Here is a 22173-nt window from a genome sequence, read left to right on the forward strand (position 1 = left end):
TCCTCCAAAAACGTACCTCTGCATGTTTTTGTGAAATAATAAAGCCTCTGGTTTTATTTTATATTTCTAATTAATTTAAGAGTAGACGAATATTTTATATAAATCATGTTTTAATAAAAACTGCGAGGTTATGACGGTGTCAAGTTTGGAAGTCACATGATGGTTACATCACATGATCAAAAAAGAAGATGGAGGTTCAGTTGAGTTGTTTCGTTTCAGTTTGCTTTTTATTTTCACTCTCTGATGCATCTCAGCAGCCAAATATTGTCGTTATGTTAATGGACGACGTAAGATTCATTCTTGCTACACCCATTCTACCTTAATAAATAGTTGATTTGTTGATTAAGAGGTTTAAAGTTATGGTCTAGAGCCTACACTAGGCCTGTATTAGCTGGTGTGGTGTGGTGGTGCTGCTGCCGGTGGTTGTTTGTGGCCGGCAGACAGGCGCTGGATCTGATCGGCTTAGTTAGCAAGCATAGGCCTAGGCGTTGCCCGCTAATAAGGGCCACTAAGGCTAGGCCTATTTATAGGTTTACAGTGAAAAAAAGAAAACAGGTACATTACCTGGGCGTATAGCTAGCTTAGTTAGTAGTGGTGAATCCAAAATGCTCATTAATCAATAAATTTTTATAAAATAAGAAAAATTTTTTTAAATGTAAAATACATCTAGGCCTAATTAATAATGGCGCTATTATTATATCTTGCTTGTTCTCAACAACAAAATTTCTAGATGGGATGGGGAGACTTGGGAGTGTATGGTCAACCAGCAAAGGAGACGCCAAATCTGGATAAAATGGCTGCCAACGGTGTTCTAATGCCTGACTTTTACTCAGGAAATCCCCTCTGCTCGCCTTGTAAGTAATGTTTTGTTACCACATTTTCTTGAAATCTAAAATTTTTTTTCAAAAATAATAATTAATATCATGGGCCCTCAATAATGGCATGGGTCCCCTCCAGATTGACACGACAGGGCCTCCAAAAAAATTGTTTGCACCTTCAGCGCAATATTTCTCGTGCTCCCACTTGTAACTGGGGGCTCACACCTACCTTGCCCCTGTTACAATTTCCCCTCTAGCCAGCCCTGAGTACAGGAGTAAGAGAAATAGCTGTAAATCAAACAATTATAATAAAATAACCTTCTACAGACATATTTACCACACAAATTTAATTTTGTCAACAAGCCTACTGTCAATGTAAAGAATGAACAATATTATTATAAATAAATTGTGTCTATTAATTGGCAAAAACAAATTTTTAACAGTTACCAAAACAGTCAACAAGGTATGAAAAAAAATATATATGTTACTGTGTTGTTTATCCTACAGCCAGAGCATCATTACTAACAGGAAGACTTCCAATTCGTAATGGTTTCTATACCACAAATGCTCACGCCAGAAATGGATACACTCCACAAATTATTGTTGGAGGGATTCAAGATTCAGAGGTGTTGTTGCCTGAACTCCTGCATACAAAGGGATACAGGAGCAAGATAATTGGTAAATGGTGAGACTCAGAATCAAATATTTGCTGTACTGCTTGTTTTGATGAAAATTCATAAATTTTGTTATGTGGTACAGTGAAATGATTTTGATAGTATTTGGAGCAGAGAAGTGGTGTGAAAGAAAAGTTTGATTCCTTTTAGATATCTCCAGTGGAAGAGTTTCTCATGCGAAAGTTACTATCTTGTGATGTACAGTGTCAATACAGTGGGAAACTCCAAGAGAGTATACCTGCTTGACCTCTGCTACTTCGCTGTAATCTTCTTACTTAACAATTTACCTTCATCTTTTTTTGATTTATAGGCATTTAGGGCACCAACCACAGTTTTTACCTTTAAAGCATGGGTTTGATGAATTCTTTGGGTCATCAAATTGCCACTTTGGACCATATGACAATGTGAAAACACCAAACATTCCTGTGTTCCGTGATGGAGCCATGATTGGCAGGTATTATGAAGAATTTAAAATCGAAAAAGGTGTTTCGAACTTGACTCAAATATTTATTGAGGTGAGATTTGACATCATACATATACATACTTTACCAAATGTAGTTTGTACTGCTCAGAGATGTTCATTAATATTAATATTATAAGTTTTCACCAATATTTACAGCTATTATACAGATTGTTTATTGCATATTTGATGCTTCTGTTCGTTTTACAATAGGAAGGTTTAGATTTCATTGTAAAGGAACACATTGCAGGAAGACCTTTCTTCTTATACTGGGCCCCCGATGCAACGCATACTCCACTTTATGCATCCAAGGAGTTTCAAGGCACAAGCCAGCGTGGACTATACGGTGATGCTGTGCGAGAACTTGATTCTGGTGTTGGTAGAATTCTCACTAAACTGAAGGATCTGAAAATTGAAAACAACACTTTTGTTCTGTTTACATCTGATAATGGCGCTGCCATCGTTTCACGGACGGCTGGTGAGTTTGGGGTTTGCTAGTTTTGGATCCATGGTATGAATGTAGTATTCTGTCTTTCTACAGGAAGCCATTGCGTTCATTGACAAGCAAGCTAAACAGCAGCAACCATTCTTCCTGTACTGGGCGCCAGATTCAGCACACCGCCCTCACTATGCTTCTAAAGCTTTTCAAGGACGTAGTCAGCGTGGTTTGTACGGCGATGTGGTCATGGAGTTAGACGATGGCGTAGGCCGTATTCTAAGTTCGCTCGAAAACCTGCAGATTGCTGAGAATACATTTGTGATTTTTTCGTCGGACAACGGAGCGCCTCTGAATGCCAAGTCCGATGGTACATGGTTTTGTTTCAACTGCACCAAAAAAATAACTCACTAACGTTTATTTATGTATTTGTGCATGCAATGTATAATACTTGTCAGCAATTTGAAAAAAAGAGTCCCTGTGTCACTAGTTCCTTTTTTTTAAATTTGATTTTTTACATTAATTTCGTTTAAATTGTATTATATGTAGTTTTCAACTCAATACTTAATCATGCAATAGTGCATTTGATGTATTTTATTATTAGTTTGCAAATTTTAAGCGTGTAAAGTATTAGAATTTATTTGTTGTAAAGAAATGTGTTCATAGGCAATTTAGAAATAAGGTACAGATCTCCCTGTTTGCTGTGTTCTAGTTTTAAAAAGGTTTCTGTCATTGTAAATAAGAGAAAAAAATAATGAGAAATGCTTGATATATTTTAAAATTAATAAGTTACTTACATCAGTTGTTAATTTGTTTAGGTGGCAGTAATGGTCCATTCCTCTGTGGAAAGGAAACCACATATGAAGGTGGTATGCGTGAACCAACCATTGCTTGGTGGCCTGGCAAAATTCCAGCTGGAAAAGTAAGAAATTGTCTTATACTGTATTTGGTTTAATAATTCTTGGTATATTATATTTTTTTAATATTTTTTCGAAATTTTTTTCTTTGGCTGTAGTGACTAGAAGAGCTTAATTATCAGTGTTGTAATATTATTTCGTTTTTTATGTTACAGCACATTCAGGGCTTGCTTATATGTGCTATACAAGAATGAACTATTATTATTATTATTATTAAAATTATTAGTCTTTGAAAAATATGGGTGTTATACTTACTGATATCCATTAAGGATTCTTAAAAAAAGTGAATGTACATTACCAGGGCCCTACATATAATTGTAACATTTATAGTACAGTATAAAGCATACAGTACGTCATTTTTGGCATTTTTCTTAGTTTTATGTCACTTGGTGACTGGCCAAGCAGGTAATAACAGGGTTTGAATTTTCCCACAGCACCAACAATTGCTATAGAAAGCGCCGTGCACTGTTATGAAATGAATGAAGGGCGGATGAGCAAGCTTTTTGCTGTTGAGTCACCAGGCCTAGCAGTGGATTATACAATTTCATTTATAGAATAGGCCGCCTTAAAAAATTTACGAAGCTTGTTGCTGTAGAAGAATAAATTGCTGTAGTAAAAGCCATAGTCCACAGCAACTATTTGCTGATGGAGCATTTTGATCAAATATGAACCATGAATAATATTAATAATAATAATAATAATAATAATAATTGTATATGTATATAGAACATTTGCCCCTATGTGATTGACACAAAAATTATATAATAATAATAATAATAATAATAATAATAATAATAATAATAATAATAATTGTATATTTATATAGCACATATTGCACATTGCCCCTATGTGCTTTACACAGAAATTATATGATGATGATAATAATAATAATAATAATAATAATAATAATAATTATATATTTATATAGCACACATTGCCCCTATGTGCTTTATACAGAAATTATATAATAATAATAATAATAATAATAATAATAATAATAATAATAATAATAATAGTAATAAAGCTAAACTACTCCTATTCCTTACACCAATTGATGGATGGCCATTGACTCTGAGGGGCTCATTCGTGCTTCGTTCATCTGCTGAATTGAAATTGAATTGAACAAATATTTAATTCATGCTAATATTTTATCTCAGGTTAGTCATCAGCTAGGTAGCGTTATGGATATATTTAGCACAGCTCTTGATTTGGCTGGGATTGCAGCACCCAGTGACCGTATATATGATGGCCGTTCACTTCTGCCAGCTCTTCTCCATGATGATATTGATTCTAATAAGACAATATTTTATTACCGTGGTAACGAAATGATGGCAATTAGGAAAGGTCTCTATAAAGCTCATTACTGGACGTGGACAAATTCCATTGATGAATTTATGAAGGTAAAAATAAATCTGTTTGTGTTGATTGTAAAAAAATATTTATTTGAAGTTGAGTTGTATATAGGCCAAGAGGAGTAGAATAGCTTAGTGGTTAAGATGCCTGCCTTCTAATCCCAGGGTCCTGTGTTGAATTCCTGTGATAGCAGGTCTTTTTCTCACAACTAAAACTCCACTCTCTAAACCACTTAAGGAGACTTCACTGACAGAAGCATCACATTATTTCAAGAGAGCCCCTGAATATCAGCTGATCTTCTAGGATACGCTGGAAGAATCACCCTCTATGAATATGGTTTAAAGAAATAGGGCCATGGTTCTATAAAATAATATGTCTTTTCCATGTCTGTTGAATTTTTAACTATACACTGTTTACTCCCAACAAGTTTGTTTGTTTACTTTTTACACAAACAGGGCATCAACTTTTGTAGGGGAGAGAATGTCAGTGGAGTAATGACACATGCACAAACAAACCACACCAAACAACCTCTTCTGTTTCATCTAGGCCGAGATCCTGGTGAGAAGTACCCTCTTAAGTGAGTATTTATCCCTCTTCATTGCGTACTTAATTCACTTTATTTATTTGCTATAGATACTAGGATTGTTGGAAAGACACTTTTACAGCAAAGCCTAGAGTAATTTTACTTTGTTATCCATTTTGTTTGTGATTTATCAGACCAGCCAGTAGTGAATACAAAAGTGTGATAGCTGATATTGAAAGTGTGGTAGCAGAGCACAAGACCAATTTGAAACCTGGTGTTCCTCAATTAAATGTGTGTGATAATGGAGTGATGGTAAGTACAGTATTTTTAAATAGATAATATGAATATTCCAGTCAAGCTGCATGTATTTTGGCACATACTCATTCATGAGGCCAAAAATATAATAACAACTTCAAATGCCCAGTCCTAGTTTATCCAAAATCGCAAACGTGTAGATTTGAGTGATGGTTAGATATGAAGTCTAGGATTTGGCCTGTAACACCTGGACACTGAACAGCTCTGAGGCTTCTTAACCAGATTATACCTTCACAACTAAATTTTTAAAAACCACAACTTCAGATACAGAATAAAGTCATCAAAACTGTTAGTCATCACACAAATCATCATTTGTTTCATCATTCATAAAGGGTTATTAAAATTATAATAAAAGACGTGGTTCTCTGCAGCGGGAACGATTTAATTTCCCAACATCGAGGTCGGGATTACAATCTTTGCTGTGCGCTTCACTTGTGTCCTTGAGCAAGGCACTTTATCTGCATTGCTTCTCTCCACCCAGGTGTTTGTTTTTTATTCGGTTTCAACCTTACAAAAGTACAATATAGATGAAATTACAAAAAAATATTGAACATTAAAACTTGAAACCAGGATAACCCATAAAGTCAAAAAAACTAACTTATTTCCAATGGGATCCAATATATATAGGTACCTACTGCGCCAATATGGCAGCAACACTGAAGCATGTGGACCCATAACCAGGGAAAACAAAGTACTTTGTAAACTAAAGGAAAAGGCGCTATATAATACCAAGTAACAAAATAACAAATAACAAAATTACAAAACAATAATAATAGATTACACTATGCAAGAGGAAGGACAAAAAATACATTGGTTTTACTGAAATTTTCCAATTGTTTTTATTCTTTCAGAATTGGGCCCCTCCTGGATGTGAAAAAGTGAATAGTTGTTTAAAAGGAGTTCCGTCTAATCCACAGAAATGCACATGGCCACATTAATATCTGGTTGTCATAGCTCCACCAGGATTGGATAAAATATACACAGTACTGTAATGTATAAACAAATTTAACTTAAGCTCAAAGCATTATGATGTTTTATAAGGCGTGGCGCTTTTGGAATCATATCGGATTCGCTTGTACTTAATAAGATAAACTCAAGTATTAAATATTTGTAGGATGAATCATCGCACTATTGGAATCGTCATCCTCAATTAAAATTATAATGACAAGTACATTTTAATTATACACAGTATTAATGCTAAAATAAACTTAAGTATTATAAATTGTAGTACAAAGTACTTTGCTATTGGAATTATCCTGAATTATTACATTTTGATGGCAAGTAAATTTTAATTATACAGATAATTATATGTATATGTATATACACATACATATCCATGTATATGTATATAAATAATAATGTGGACAAAAAGTGTGCTATTAACAGGAGAGACTCTACTTAATAGGGTGTCCTATACTGTATACTGTGTATCAGATAAGCAACACCCATGAATATTTTTGGTAAATAATAACTGAATGACTGAACATTAGTTTTTTATGAAATCTGCATGAAATAATATTAAAAGATATATATTGAAATACTATGAAGAAATAATATTTATATAATATATGATCTGATATTCTTTTGTTTTATTAAGTTGATTACATTTTTTAACCTTGTGAAGGGATACTTTATAATTGTGATGCCAGTATTATATTTGTTAGCTTTGTATTTCAGTTATTAAATATAATAATATGTTTATGACTGATCTAAATTCATTTTTATATTAAATTCCATTTTATTATATCAATTTGATAATGATTGATTAGCCTGCATAAAGTTATGTAGCAATGGATATTACCGCAGTTTTTAAAACATTTAGTTTGAATTATCCAGATAAGGTTTTATTATAAGCATAAAATATTACAACTACAGTTACCTAGGAACACACTGCATTGGCTAACAGTTTGCACAGCTGGCGGAATGATTGACAATACAATGTTGATTGCTGATTGTCGCTGCAGTTTGAGTGCATACCTTAAATGCTCGAATAAGCGCCGCTCTCAAATAAACACTGCTCTCAAATACGCGCCGCATGCAAATAAGCACCGCTGTGTTTAATCAAGTGTATAATATTACGCTGTGTGTAATGAAACACTGAGAAACAGGGTTTTAAATACAATGGTACAATAAAATGAATAAATAACACAATGAAGACACAAGCATTTCTTATAAACGTTTATTTACGATGATAGGACCTATGATAGGCTTACTGAACTACCGGAGTATGTGAAGTAAATATCATGGGAACGGGCATGGAAACCGCCGCACCAATATTTTATTTATTAGCACCGCTCTCGAATAAGCGCTGCACTGAAGCCTTCAAACATTTTTTTTCATCATAGTTGACTCCTTGTGTTGTGGTCTTCATGTAACCATGTTGATTGACCATCAGCCAGTGCAGTGTGTGCCTAGGCTTGTATGATTTCAAGGGAAAGGGCCACTTCTACAAGCACTAGGCTAAATGTTATTACTTTCATAACTCCATGCATGAAGTAAATTTAGATTTTGTTTGTACAACATTCATTACAAATGTATTTATAAGGGAAGTGGGGACACTACAGGGAAGGAGTACACTACATTCCATTATGGGAAATGTATTCCTCCATGATTCCACCATGGCACTATATAATCCTATTATTCTGAGTCAAGTATGCATGAAATGAAATCATGGCCTGACAGAATTTTAACCCAGGATGCTTGGTGACATTGAAAAGGAAGTTGGTTAAAACCACAAAGCTATAATTCAGCTCTCTGAATTAATTTGAGAAACAATTCAAAGTCTTCCTTGTTCTTGTACATTCAATTACAGTACTGTATTACTGCTTTAAATTTTAGATTTTATTGTGCTAAAAACCATTTGGGCTTTTTTTTCATCAAGTTGTATTCCTTAATTTTAACTTACCTGCTAATGTATGGTAAATTGTAGAAAACCATCTTAAATGATCAGTTGGCCCAATTTACAATAAGCTGATGACAATTGGATTCTCAATCAAAATATAACTATCTTTAAAATACAATGATTAAAAGTGTGTCTTAATAGCAAATCTAGGAGAATATACTAGCTTGTTTTTTTAGCCCAGATCGTTGAGATACCAAACAGAGGAGATTTATGGGTTTGAATCTCAATAGCAACAATATGTTGTTCTTTTTATTAAAAAAAAGGTGTTTATACATTAGCAATGGAGGTGTTTCTCCATACAATAAATAATATTGCTGTCATGTTAATTTAAAAGGATAAGGTGGGGGTATTTATTGGAGTCATTCCCCTTTCATGGGTGTGGGGTATTCATTAATTTCATTCCCTACTTTAGTAACAGTGGTTTGCATTTATAAAGTGTTTATTACTCTTCTGATCCATTTGGTTTGATCACTGAGTTAACTAGGGTCCATATTTTAAGACACACAGTCTTATGTTTTATCATGGACCTATAACTGTCTCTTTATATCCAGGCTTTAAATTCTGAATAATTTGTATACAGTATGCTATTAAACGGTATTAATATTTTATACCATTTCAATATTTTTAAGAGGTTCTATTATGTGAATAAACAAGAAATTAAAACTATTTTACAAGTCTTATGTAATCTTTTTTTTTTAACTGTGAGCCAAAACTGAGTGGATGATGCTGGAGAGTGTTGTACTTACAATTTTATGAGTGAGGAAAGCTATTGTCTTTATTTTGTGCCATTCTTTATATAAATATGAAACTTAATATATGATCATTTTAGCACTGAACTTAAAAAATATGGTTTTTGCCATGTTTAATGAATTCCTTACCCACCTCTGTTCATATTAGGAGGAAAATCGAATTTAACAGATGATGATAATAATAATAACATTGATAATACTAGTTATGATGACGACGACGGCGACAACTATGGAGAAACAATGAACGTTTATGAAATATTATTGTTTGTCCTATATTTCGTTATGAATATTTTAAATTCTGTGTAAGGGCTTATATCTTATATTCGTGCATAATACCTTGTCATTAATACAATAATTTCCTGAACCAATACGTAAATTTCCTTTTCAATTCCTGTTAATAATTATCACAATTGATACCACAATTGCTACTTCAGTTTCAGGTCATACAGTTCTTGTGTAGGAGGTCTTGCGTACCCCCTTCCTTCCTCTTGACCTGAACCCCTTATTCTAAACATGGAAGATATTAGAATAATTTATCTGAACCAAGTTCCCTTTCTTTAAAATTATAAATTTTGATTTTATGTAGGCTGACAAGTTAATAATAAAGTTTGAGATAACATTATTTTTTATTATATTAACTATTAATTTCTTGTTTATAAATATTCATGCTTAATCTTGTAATATTTTGTCATACGTAGGCCTATGTGCAAACATTGTACTCTCGGCAGGTTTCCTCCGGTAGGGTACTTGCAAAACGACTGAATCCACAGTGGCGGCCATACAACTTACATTTATTGTAATATTAATTAACTGAGAAATGTCGACAGTACTGTTATAATATATCATAGACCTAAATTACATTTAGGACATGGGTGGGCATAAAAATCGGTCGGAGGGCCAAAGTGAATTTTTGATTTAACACCAAGGGCCGCTTCTAAACATTGATGTTTCCAGTGAGCTTCCAAAAACCTCCAAGCACTGCTTTTACATCGCTTTATTCTCAGTTTTAATGCTACTTTTTACATATGATTGGTGTCGGGCCGTAAAAAACAAGGTGTTTTCTAGACAATTATGATTGGCGGGCCGCAAACATAAGGTTTTTAATTCATTGTCGCGGGCCGCAAAAAAAAAAATCGCTGACGGGCCGCACTTCGCCCACCTGTGACTTGGCATTACTCTGCGATTTACACTAAATTATAAAACGCTGAAAAACACTAGATTGTCGTAGCAGGCACTGTTATTATCATAGGCCTAAAAGATAATGAATGCAATAGAATTACGTATGAAGGCTAACAATAAGCACATAGATAAACATCTTATTTTGCTACCTAGCACTTCCTAAATCATCGAGCTCCCCCTCACACCCCTCCCCTGATTTCAAGAATTCTATACACTCTGCTGTATTTACGAGCTACTACCGGTATTAAATATTTCAATATATTAATGTAGGCATACAGTAATCACATTCTAACAAATGGTTAGCTCTCTCTTTTGTGTGTCCTGGTTGTCGTTTACTACAATTCGACCACAAATATTCAAACTGTGAGGTCTTTACAAATATATCAGATTCCCACAAACGTACACAAAGAAAGAACAATGGCAGAGTTTTCGTAGATTTAGTTTTGTATAAATGGAAAAAGTTACCCAATTCAGTACTTTTATGTTCGTCAAGGAGACTAAGGACATTGTTGTGAAAGCAGCGCTTATCACGACAATCCACATTCAACATACTTTTTGTACGACTTTGCTCTAGGTGACATAATGGTATAATTTAAAGAAACACTGCCTGCCAAAATAACGGGAAAAAACGGGGAAAAAATAATAGCTCATTTGAAAGGATTAAATAAGTTATTAAATTCTAAGCAACACTATATCGAAAAAGAAAAATAGTTTGTGCTGATTTCGAAATGTTATTACAAAAATGCATAAATTTATTACCTGTCAATTTAAGGGTCTTGAGGTGTATTATATTTACTGTTCGTTTTCTCCATTTTCTCTTGGAACGATCATCAGTACTGTTGATGAGGCCTACCTAGATAAACGCAATGGAAAATTACCACAAAATTCTATTTAGGAGAAATTACATTACATGTACTTTTTTCTATAGGGGGTTCCCCATTTTCTGTGCGAAATTTCAAAGGATTATATTATTATGTAGTACAGTAATTACTGCGCTGTAACTGTTGCTATGGTTTCTGACGTCATTAAGTGGATTCGAGTGACTATTGGCCAATAATGATGTAATCACATTACAGCCAATTGCAATGGCAGAAGGAGAGATCGTCGAGAAATAAACCAATGAACAAAAAGTGTTCGGCACATTCATCGATAGATCGTCGAGTGATTAAGTACGTGTAATTGAGAGAGCTACAGAACAGTTTTATCGCATTTTCAGGTCAACATTTGTTTCCAATATGGACGCTTCATTACTAGATGTGTCGAATACTTGTTTGAGTTATCTTGATTCACCTGAAAGCTTGTATTCAAGTCAAGGTGCGTTTGCAAATACAGTGGACCTCGACTCGGATGAGTTGTTGGCCGCCATTTCTCTTTCATTGTGGGTTTAGTGTGGCGGAGTAATATTTGCTTTTAACTATATTCACTATAAATGTACTCGCACATTAATTAGAATTTGCAAAAATAAATCACTTGTTATATAGGAAGATGTTAAATTGTCTGGAAGTTATTTGTTATGACAATTAAAATGGAATAATTCATTCATGAGACAAAGTAGTACCGTCGTAATAAGTCTAATCCCTAGGGCGTGACGAGTCATGTGATCTTTATGCAAATATTTTGTGGGTATGGCATCGCGCGCATGCCCATTCAATCGACATGAATGAATAATTTGCCGTCTCGCGCCAATAGTTAACCAAGGATGATTATTCCTACATATGATATATCATTAAATGCTAGACTGCAGGCTTAGGCTAGGCCTAGTTTGTGGTACAGTATGTTACCAGTAATCCGTCTAACTAAAATTCTGTGTGTTGGTTTTTTTTAAAAAAAGTACTCGAGCGAGTCATTATAACTATATAATTAATAATAGGCCTAGGGCATTCCCTAGTAGTAGTAGTACTAGGCCTAGTAGCCTAGCTAGTAGAGCTAGGCCTAGTCTAGAGTAGTAGTATTACTATTAATTAGCAGCTGAGCAGCCTGGCTAGGCCTATTTTATAGATTAAAAAAGAACACTGGATGGACCAGTGAAGTGGTGTAACTACTGTAGGGCCTAGACCCGGGGGTTGCATGCCTCCTCCACCAAATAAAAGCTTGCTACACACAGGCCCCCATTGAAAATGTCCAAAACAAAGAAATTATTATAATCATGCTCAAGTTTTAAAACTGTCCTATATTTTGAGACCTAGCAGTTGCCCCTTTTCACTTAAATATTGAGGGGCCTCACTCACCTTTGCAATCTGATGATATTTTGTCTGTACCAGACCTCAGTTCAGGTTAATCTGATGTTGATAAATATTGTACTGCCTTTATCAATTTGTATACTGGTTGAATAGCATACTCATTTCTTATTCCTTATTTATTTATAGATGGTAGTGAGAAAGTTGAGGAAAACCGATTTTTCCCTCAAGACAGCCCAGCAAATAATTGTAAGTTTTAAATTTAACATAGTAAATATATATAAAAGGAACATTTTGTTTCATGAATAGAGAAGTTTTTTCTATGTGCATTTAGTAAACTGAAGTTACTAGGCCTCACCAGGCAGTTATACTTTTGTAGTTTGAAAATCATCACAAATATTATGTACTAGGAACATTTTTATTGTTGAAATGCTCATATCTAAAAATATAAAGAATGGGAACTTGCTCTTCCCTGCTTCCCACAAAGAATTGCTTGTATGTAGATGTCACCTTATTTATCCCCGTTATTGATTACAGATCCAGCATTAGATACTGTGATGGGGGAATCTATTATGTTATCTAATTTCCAAGACAACATTTCACTTGATGCCTTTTCCAACTCGCCTGGCACACCAATGAGTACATCGACTGATTCCACAGACATGTCCCTACCAAACAGTCCGTCTTTGGATTTGCTTGACGATGACACAGTGCAGTCAATTGTATCAATGTTTGCCAATGAGGAAGCAACAAGTCCCGTGTCTGTCGGTAACAAACGCCCATTTGAAGTCTTTGAGAAGTCCTCAAATACATCATCAAAAAAGATTTGCCTGCATTCGACTTCAAGCAATCCTCCAACTCAAAAGAAATTTGATTTCACAACAAAAACTACAGACTTCAAGGAGGAATCAAAGGCATCTATTGTAGCCAGCTTAGCAGCAAAGGTATCTGGAAGTGACAATTTGAAGCAACGGACAAGGTATGTTAATCTGCTGATTTAAACAAATCAGAGTTTTTTTTCTCTCTCTTTTTTTTTGTGACAAAATAAGACATATTTCCCTAAATTCTGCTTTTTAGGTTATTTGCATTAAAAGAAAAATATAGTTATCTAAATATAATTTTTTATGTTTATTTTGTCTCCTCAGTTTATTGTTACCACCCAGGTTGAAGCAAAAGAAGTTGCCAAACTTGAACTTTTGCCCACCAAGCAAGCAGGACAATATTGAGTTGAGTATAATTTCTCAGCCAGAGAAGCAGCACAGAGCAAGGTACCTAACAGAAGGTAGCAGAGGTTGTGTCAAAGATGAAAGCCAGCTTGATTTCCCAGCTGTAAAGGTAAGAAAATGTATCAAAAAACTTAGTTATATTACAGTTTATTTGCATTAAAAATATGGAAGTGAAATGTGGAATTATTTTTAACATTTTTATTTTAGCTGACAGGCTGGTTAGAGCCAGTCACTCTGCAAGTGTTTGTGGGAACAGATCAACAAAAAGTAAAACCACATGGATATTACCAAGCTTGTAAAGTGTATGGCAGGACTACAACTCCATGCAATGAGGAAGATGTTGATGGTACAACAGTAATTGAAATTGCTTGGGAACCCAATAATGACAAGATGGAGATGTTGTAAGTAACATGTATTATTATGGCCTGATTTCCATCTCAATGTAATACTTAATAACTGTCAAGATGTTTTTGGAGCCTGTCAAAGAATATTGGCATTTAAACAGAATATTGGGAGTTTAGGGGTGACCATTGGAACCACAGTTTGTTAGTTCTATTATGGGCTGTGGCAAGTGATTGATCAGTTCCTTAATGTGCAAACAAAATTCTTTCTGATTGTGGTTACAACTTGTGTTGCAGATAATTAAAAAATGAAATATACCATTCCAATTTATTATATTTGCTTTCAGTATTGATTGTGTTGGTATTCTGAAGTTGAGAAACGCAGATGTTGAAAAGAGAATAGGTCTTGCAAGGTGCAAGAGGAAAAGCACAAATGTGAGATTGGTGTTCCGTGTCAACATTCCTCAACCGGATGGAAGCATCCTGACCCTTCAAACTGCATCCAGATCCATCTCATGCAGTGAGTACGCATGAAATTCTAGTAGCAGGAACAATATTACAAGATAACTCTATATTAACACTGTATATTTGAGAGTTTGTAGGATATTATGTAGATTCTGATATACATATTGAATTTTCTTATACAATATCTAGCTCAGCCACAGGGGCATCCTGAAATCTCTAAGAGGAGTTGCAGCTCTTGCTCTGTAAAGGGTGGTGAGGATCTTTTCATCATCGGTAAAAATTTCCTTAACAAGGTAACGGAGGTAAAAATTCAGGAAAGACATCCTAATGGAACACTGATATGGGAAGCAGACTGTGAGGTTGACAAGTCCTTATTTCATGGAGTAAGTGAAATGTGAACTTTGACATGAAGTGTTTTTGGGTATCATTGCTTGCAGTTTTAATCATATACCTGTGATGAGTTCATTCTACATAAAAACAAAAAAAAAAACTTTCCTCGGGTCCAGACAACGGTGAACAGAGTATTTTTAGTATTACATATCTATAAATGTGTTATTTTATTCAAATTATTGTATTGTTTTTTTTAGACTCATATCGTGTGCACCATTCCACCATATAAAGATCAAGAGGTTGAAAATGATGTTGAGACAGTAATGATGGTAACTACTGGGCCTGGTAAATGCAGTGAGCTGCATCCTTTTACTTACACCCCTCGTCCAGGTATGGTTAATGTTTTTATGACTCGATTGTTTGGTTGTGGTTTTGAGCTGCGACCACCAGGGGATGTACCTGTAGGTGCCTAACAGCACTTGGTAATTAATGACACTACAAACATGTTTCCTAAAAACAAGAATCTGTACAGGGTTTATTTTGAATGGATTCAAATTTACGTTTTTAGTTCTTTGTGAATAAAAAATTCAATATTAAACCAGTGATAGCAAAAATTAGGGAGTAGAAACAAAATTATAGGAATTCAAAGATGATGAAAAACAAATGTGTCTAACCAAGTTGTGAAGAAATTTGTATGAGAAGTGCATCAACGGGTCTCCCTGTTTTTGCTGAAGCAAATCAAATTATGAATCCTCAAGTAAAGTACACACAAGTGACCAAAAAAAAATTTACCCAATTTTGTTTGGAAATATATAGATAGGAACATCAATTTTGTATATCTACTTCAATATAGTATCTGAAGTAAACATATATTTTAATGGACGGTTGAAAAGTAAGATTTTTTTTTATGAATTTGTGTGTGCTTTGCTAAGGAAAAAAAGTATATTTTGAAAACAATTTTCATTACAAGTGGTTTCAATTGGTTGAAAAATAGTTTTGAATTTACATAGAAACTATATATAAAATTACAGAATTGTTATTTCATTGATTATATTACAAGGTAATGAACTAAAGATTTTTGAAGTATACTTACTTGGGTCTTCAGCAGATTCGTGTGGTCCGAGATTGTTTAACATAACATAGTTTGTCGAAGTAACCATGACTCAACTGCACATACTAAAATTCAAATAATTTTAATAAGATTTTGGGAATGTTATTTTCAAGTACATCAGATGAGTTGCAGTAAGGAGTGTTTTAGCTATATATATTTATAGCATTATTTCGCACATAAATTTACACTAAATAAATATTGCGAATTTTTGATGCAGTTTAGACATGGTTTACAATTTGTATCTTGATAAATCATAGCCATTGTTCAAAATTTTAAACAAAAAAAGAATATATAGAGGAAAATGATTTTTTTTCCCTGCATTTCTGACAATACAATGGCATTGATTTTATTGAAATGTATTTGAGGGAGCTTATGTTTGCCCAACACAGGTGAAATCGATTGGAACATACACATTATTTTAAAAAAAAGGCATGTGTTACACAATTTTTTCCAAAAATATTGGCAATGTTCAAGATTTAAAAAAATAAATATTGATTTAGAAATACACTAAAAATTTAATGTTATAATGTCAAACGTTTCAGTTGATTTCTACCTTCAATAGTGCTTTGCCCTTGCAAGGTCAGTTTCTAGAAAAGTTAACACTAGTTGATTAAAGTAGCAGAGACGACTTCCCTGAATGTTTTACCAAATGGGGCTTGCCATGCCAAAGCCAGCATCAGTGACCAAAACAAGAAAATTGACGTTTTAATATATTCATATTTCTCCACATTATAAGCTTTAAAATGATAATTTAGTGGAGTAGACTTACTATTGCCAAACTTATGAGTAAAAGTAGTACAGCTTCTCTGTACAATGAATAAAATGCTTCACATTCTTGTGCTAATTACTCAGTTCAACATTTAGCGACAATATGCTGTTTTTGTAATGGCAAGGCTCAAATGGAGATGCTAGCAGTTCAAATGGTGGATCTTGGTTGGGAAAACCAAAGAAATCAACCACTAGTGGATACTTTTCTAGAAGCTGTACATTGTTATTTTGTATTGATATTTCCATGTTTCTTAATCCCGGGTCGGTGTCCCCTCTTCCAAGTGGGAAGGGTCAAGAGATTTACCGCAAACAATTTGTTTTTCTTCAGATGTCAAAACCAAATGGACGCTTTTGCACACTTTGTGCAGTGTAAGCGCAGCACTGGCACGTTAACAAGCTTTGAAGCCTGTTAACGTTCGTCCATGTTCCTGCGGAATTATGGTAGTACATCGGCCACTGTTATAGAGTACAGTACCGTTAATCTTTTATCTTTAAAATCAAAAATCAAATCTTGCTCTATGTCAGGTTTGCACATCCTTAATAGAAACTGTATAGAAATCTTAACTGTGACAAGTCTGTGGTGTGTTAAAGTCATAAGAAAAATTTTTTAACAAAACTGAAGATTCACTGGCCTTTTTTGGCTTATAGTGACTTCAATGTGTAAGCCAGGCATAGAAATCACTTCTGATTCAAATTGTCAGTTAATTCTCATACGATAACTATCAATTGGGAAAAACATTTACCTTCAAAAGAACAAAATTTAGATAATTTTTGATATTTAGCAAGAGACTCGCATTTATTTTTTGTTTTCATTGTTGTAATATTTTAAAAGTTGTAATTTTTTAATGACTAGGATTAATTGCATGTAGCGATTTTAAGGTGCTTAACCAAGATAATTTTTCCCAAGGAAGGAAAGAAAAGGAATGGCCTGATGCTGGATCCTGTAACTTGTTTCTTTAATTTGCAGGTGCTTGAAGAACAGCCACCCAGCACCCCAAGACTTGACCTGACTTGACCTCATGACTAAAATTAACCAACTTCTCTCTTCTATCACTAAAAATACTAATTGAATTTGGCTAGATCTGCCTCAATACAATTTTCTAACTATCTAAAGCAATTTAAAACCACTAGACTAAATTCAGCAGCTTAAATAAATTCCACTTTCACCGCAATGTTTAAATGTGAATTTTAAAATATTACCTAAAAATTATACTATACATGAAATATGACTTGTATAGAATTAAAATTGAACAATAACTTGAAAATCCAATGTTGGAATATATACCACACGTATGATAAAAGAATTTCACTTTAAACCATATTTGTTTTTTATATTGATTTATATTGCATATTGCCCGATTCTGGAAACTGAGCTCATTCAAAATGATGTGACGATTTAAAAACTATTTAACTTGAGAGAAGGTTGATCTCAACAATAAATGTAATGAGACCTGTTCGGTTAATAGTTAACCAAACGTTCATCAGAGATTTGAGAACAGATGAAGGATGAAGGGCATTTCAAATTGATACATATGAAAATAAAAACAAATATAGTTTGTATTTATAGATCGTAAATTGTGGGGAAAGTGAGCTCTTTTGTAATCAATTCGACTGACATAAATGTACTGACAATCCCATAGCCCCTGATGCTGTTGCCATTTGATATTGAACATTTTGGTCTCACTTGTTATGTTTTGCCTCAACAGAAAGTGAACGGAAGCCACAAACATTCACTTCATCTCTGACACAGTCACTGAGTAGTTCATTAGGTAAGTCTCAGGCTAATTAGCATAATCTCAAAGTGCATAATTAAAATAATCTACTTTAATTTTACTTTAAATTTAGTGAGAACAAAAATGGTAAAGAAAACATTTGTAAAAGTACAAATTTATTTTATCTTTGATCATAATTTTCCCGTTTAGTTATCAGCATAATGGAGATAATGCTGTTGAAAGTTCATATTCACTTTAAATTTCTGTGTGCTGACTTTGACCTTTTTTCACCTCCAAGTGTGCCAGTCAATTTGAATAATGTGGTAAAACATTTTCTGTTTACAAACTTTTATTTTTCTACAGTGTACGATAACGAACAAGTACTGAAGAATATTTCGGTGAACAGTTCAGTGAACGACCTTACGAGTCTAGTGACTGACAAACTACAGATGCCCATCAATCAACCTGGATCTCTCACCACAAGCTTATCGACACCGTCAACGATTCAGACACCGTTCGAATTGTCATTATTCATTGCTTCCCAGCAATATGTGGACCAACCCAGCCTGACGACCCAGTTACAGATGAATGAAGGTAGATATAATTTGTTACTTTGTAAAGGATAGCTCTGACATATGCAGATGTTGTGTAAAATTTGAAAGGCCTCTACATGGTTATCTATAATTAATGGCTTGACAGCATGGATAATAGCAGTTTATTTAAACAGATGATGACGATGCTTTATTTAGAAGAACCTGGTTGATTTTGGTGCATGTTGAAGCATTACTCAGAAATAGATACCATGTTCAAGCCTTTTATGTTTCAACAACTGAATGTGACTGGGAACCCATGGCTATTCCATTTACCTCTCACGGCGACATTATTCTAAATGCAATTTCAAACTAATTGTAGGCTTTAACGGGTACCAACCACAAGTAAATGAAGGTGAGAATGAAAGGTTGCCTGAAGGCATGACAGATGTAACAAGAATTGATGGCAAGATTGAAACGTTGCCTGATGGCTTGACAGATGTAACAAGATATCTGGAGAATAAACCCTTTGACGAATTCAAAATGATTATGGACAACATCAGTGTGCCATCCAATGATATGACCTCCTACCCTAAACAAATTGATGAACACTGGGGTGCCACTGGCCAAAATTCCTGCATCACGATAGAAGATGGTATTGTATTCTTTCCTTTCCAGTCTCGTTTCTAAAATTATTTTGTTTCTCTCCTACTGTCTTTGTATTTCAGGTGACCCTTGATGTTAAAACATGTAGCAGCATTCACTTAATATTAAAGAACATTCAACAAGAGCGCCCTCTTCGAAAATGTGCACTGTAGATTCTTGTTGTCTATATGTTCTTTGATATTAGTATAAAGATATTTCTTTGTGGCAAATCATATATTTACATGTTACTTACATTATTTTTTTTCTCTTTTGCAGTTGCTGAGGTTCTTGGGATTGGAAGTTCACACTGATCTGACAAGGTTTACAATTACTGTACAAATGTATATAAACATACTCCTATTCATACACAAGAAATATTTTGTTATATCTGTTGTAAATAACTGTAAAAAAAAATATTTGTAGTAAAGTATAAAGGTGTTTTGCAAAAATATCTTATTTATATACGTGGAATATTTCACGCTAAATTAAAAAGCATTGATTGTTAATTCCTTTTGTGGGAATAGTTAAAAATTAAAGCTAGTTTTATAGCTTTAGTTTGCTCCAGAGTACCTTGATGTTTAAAAATAGTCAACATATTAATCAGCTGATTTTTTGATTATTTAACTGGACAAATACCTATTTCATTGGGTTTTTATGTTTCATCTACTTGCCATTAATTTAAAAAATATGAACTATAATCCTGTAATAAATTAGTATCTGGATTAGATTGTATTGAGAATACAAGTAACTTGCTTTGAGACTTAAGCGTTTGCATCTAACAAATGCATAAACATCTTAACTGTATTTATTAGTGGTGCAATTTAAGTAGCATGCTTGTTAAATTAGACAATGTTTTTGAGTTGGAGTGAGTCTTTAGAATTGTGATATTATAATTCCAGAATTGTTCCTAATTCCTAATGTTGTTTAAACTTAAAAACATGCCAGCTTATATATGAGCATTGTTTATACATTGCAGTTAAATGGACTGAAGTATGATTTGATAATACAAACCTGTTTGATAGCCCAAGTAGTAGTTAGCCCAAATTATATACATGTACTACACTAATTGGCACACAGCCATTTGGATCACTTTTGATGTACAGTATACAAACCATGCAGTGCAATAAGATTGTGGTATGTACATCTGTATCTGCTCACAACATCTTGGGCTGGACTTGTACAGAATATCGATTCAATCTATTTGGAAAGCAAATTAAACTAGACTTTAGTTTATTGAGAAATGCCTTTTCATTTTAAATTTTTTTTAAATGTTTTTTATTACAAAATGATAATAAAAATTAAAAGAAAACATATTATAATTTTTGTCTTTTGTTTGTCTGATTTTGAAGTGTGAAGAGTGAGAAGCAGTGTTTACGTATAGACCCATTTTAAAGACATGGAAAATATTAGATTGTTGAAACAACATTTTACGGAGCTCACTACTAAAGTATAATATAGAAAATGTATGTGGAATACAAAAACATTCATTAATGAATAATTATTAATAAACAGTGTTATATTTAGATCGGTGTTGAGTGAACGCTGGTTTCCAAAAAAATCCTTTGGTCACGATGATTTGGAATTGGAGAGAGGGCGACAAATAAAGACTTTACTGACACCCGGCTGGTTTCAGCACCCCATTGAATTTACCATGCTTCACTTGCGTTAGAAATTGAATTTCCAACGATTTTTAGAAACTGGAAAACCTCAATTCATTGATTGTACAGTGTTTGATATTAGATTGTGAGAAATACGAAAACTACGGAGCTTCAGACAATACCACCGGTAGCTGATTTTAAGTACGATAGGCCTATTTAATACAAGTACAAAACGCATAATGAAAAAAAAAAATTACACAATAGGCCTATATTTGAAGTTGTAGCTTTGGCACCAATGGTTCCTGGGCTTTACACAATAATGAGAAGAATCAAACAAAAAAGTAAAACATTTGAAGAATATATATCCGGTTTTCATACAAGAGCTTGCCGAGTTTTTAAAAATTGAATTACAAAAAAATGATTTTCATGTGCTGCTCTTATTATGGAATGAATTAGGCCTACCCACCGACATCCGTTTATCTTTTAAATGTTTTTCTTTTCCAGCATAGGTCAAAAGCTTACCTTTTTTTCAATCTTGTATGAAGTGATTGACACAGAAATGTTGATATGTAAATAGTTTTTCTTATACAATTTAATAATTTAATTTATCGTGTGCACTTTGAGTAATGCCAACGTCGTTAGCGCCACTGAACATTGCATTGCCGTGGATATTGGCGCTTTACAAATTACTGTTGATTGATAAACAAGGGAAGCCTATCCATTTTTTTTTAAAAAGTAAGAAATATATATTACATGTAAGTACAGTCGGAAGAAGTGAGTTGGATGAAATTAGATTTATTTTATTAATCCTGCTTTACAAAATTTCCACTACAAAATTTATACTAATTGATTACAAGCCAATAAAAATGTTAACATTTATTACTGTTTAATTTAACTGTTTAAAAATGGATGAAACCCGAATTTCTGGTCAGTTTACCGGTTTA

The 22173-nt window shown here is 33.7% G+C and overlaps 2 protein-coding genes across 5 annotated transcripts; both read left to right on the forward strand.

Annotated features, from left to right (window-relative positions):
- The first annotated feature begins 141 nt into the window (after positions 1-141).
- On the forward strand, positions 142-7647 carry LOC117123524 (N-acetylgalactosamine-6-sulfatase-like). Of its 2 annotated transcripts, none has more exons than XM_033269480.1 (10): positions 142-287; positions 731-854; positions 1326-1503; positions 1803-2007; positions 2166-2430; positions 3207-3310; positions 4463-4705; positions 5114-5235; positions 5376-5493; positions 6348-7647. In XM_033269480.1, exons 1-10 carry the CDS (start codon positions 189-191, stop codon positions 6432-6434), a joined length of 1545 nt encoding a protein of 514 aa, XP_033125371.1. In that variant the 5' UTR covers positions 142-188; the 3' UTR covers positions 6435-7647. The 2 variants fall into 2 exon arrangements, with proteins under 2 accessions (XP_033125371.1, XP_033125372.1); XM_033269481.1 differs by lacking the exon at positions 2166-2430 and adding an exon at positions 2494-2758.
- Positions 7648-11457: 3810 nt separating this feature from the next.
- LOC117123467 (nuclear factor of activated T-cells 5-like) lies at positions 11458-20947 on the forward strand. Of its 3 annotated transcripts, XM_033269389.1 has the most exons (12): positions 11458-11640; positions 12693-12752; positions 13041-13482; positions 13649-13838; positions 13937-14130; positions 14418-14590; positions 14725-14918; positions 15123-15255; positions 18451-18513; positions 18820-19050; positions 19369-19641; positions 19908-20947. In XM_033269389.1, exons 1-12 carry the CDS (start codon positions 11562-11564, stop codon positions 19940-19942), a joined length of 2067 nt encoding a protein of 688 aa, XP_033125280.1. In that variant the 5' UTR covers positions 11458-11561; the 3' UTR covers positions 19943-20947. The 3 variants fall into 3 exon arrangements, 2 of the variants coding, with proteins under 2 accessions (XP_033125280.1, XP_033125281.1); XR_004447855.1 differs by lacking the exon at positions 19908-20947 and having other exon boundaries at positions 18820-19153; positions 19236-19511; XM_033269390.1 differs by lacking the exon at positions 19369-19641.
- The last annotated feature ends 1226 nt before the right edge of the window (positions 20948-22173 follow it).

Source organism: Anneissia japonica, unplaced genomic scaffold (genome assembly GCF_011630105.1).
Source record: "Anneissia japonica isolate Jap-2015-1 unplaced genomic scaffold, ASM1163010v1 scaffold287717_len1600092_cov198, whole genome shotgun sequence".
Classification (NCBI taxonomy): domain Eukaryota; kingdom Metazoa; phylum Echinodermata; class Crinoidea; order Comatulida; family Comatulidae; genus Anneissia; species Anneissia japonica.

Excerpts from the sequence above, each read along its gene's own strand:
- LOC117123524 (XM_033269480.1), top strand. The coding sequence starts at position 189 with ATGGAGGTTCAGTTGAGTTGTTTCGTTTCAGTTTGCTTTTTATTTTCA. Across the intron at positions 1,504-1,802 it reads AGCAAGATAATTGGTAAATG|GCATTTAGGGCACCAACCAC; the intron begins GTGAGACTCAGA and ends TTTGATTTATAG. Across the intron at positions 2,431-3,206 it reads CATCGTTTCACGGACGGCTG|GTGGCAGTAATGGTCCATTC; the intron begins GTGAGTTTGGGG and ends TAATTTGTTTAG.
- LOC117123467 (XM_033269389.1), top strand. The coding sequence starts at position 11,562 with ATGGACGCTTCATTACTAGATGTGTCGAATACTTGTTTGAGTTATCTT. Across the intron at positions 13,839-13,936 it reads TTGATTTCCCAGCTGTAAAG|CTGACAGGCTGGTTAGAGCC; the intron begins GTAAGAAAATGT and ends TTTTTATTTTAG. Across the intron at positions 14,131-14,417 it reads AATGACAAGATGGAGATGTT|TATTGATTGTGTTGGTATTC; the intron begins GTAAGTAACATG and ends ATTTGCTTTCAG.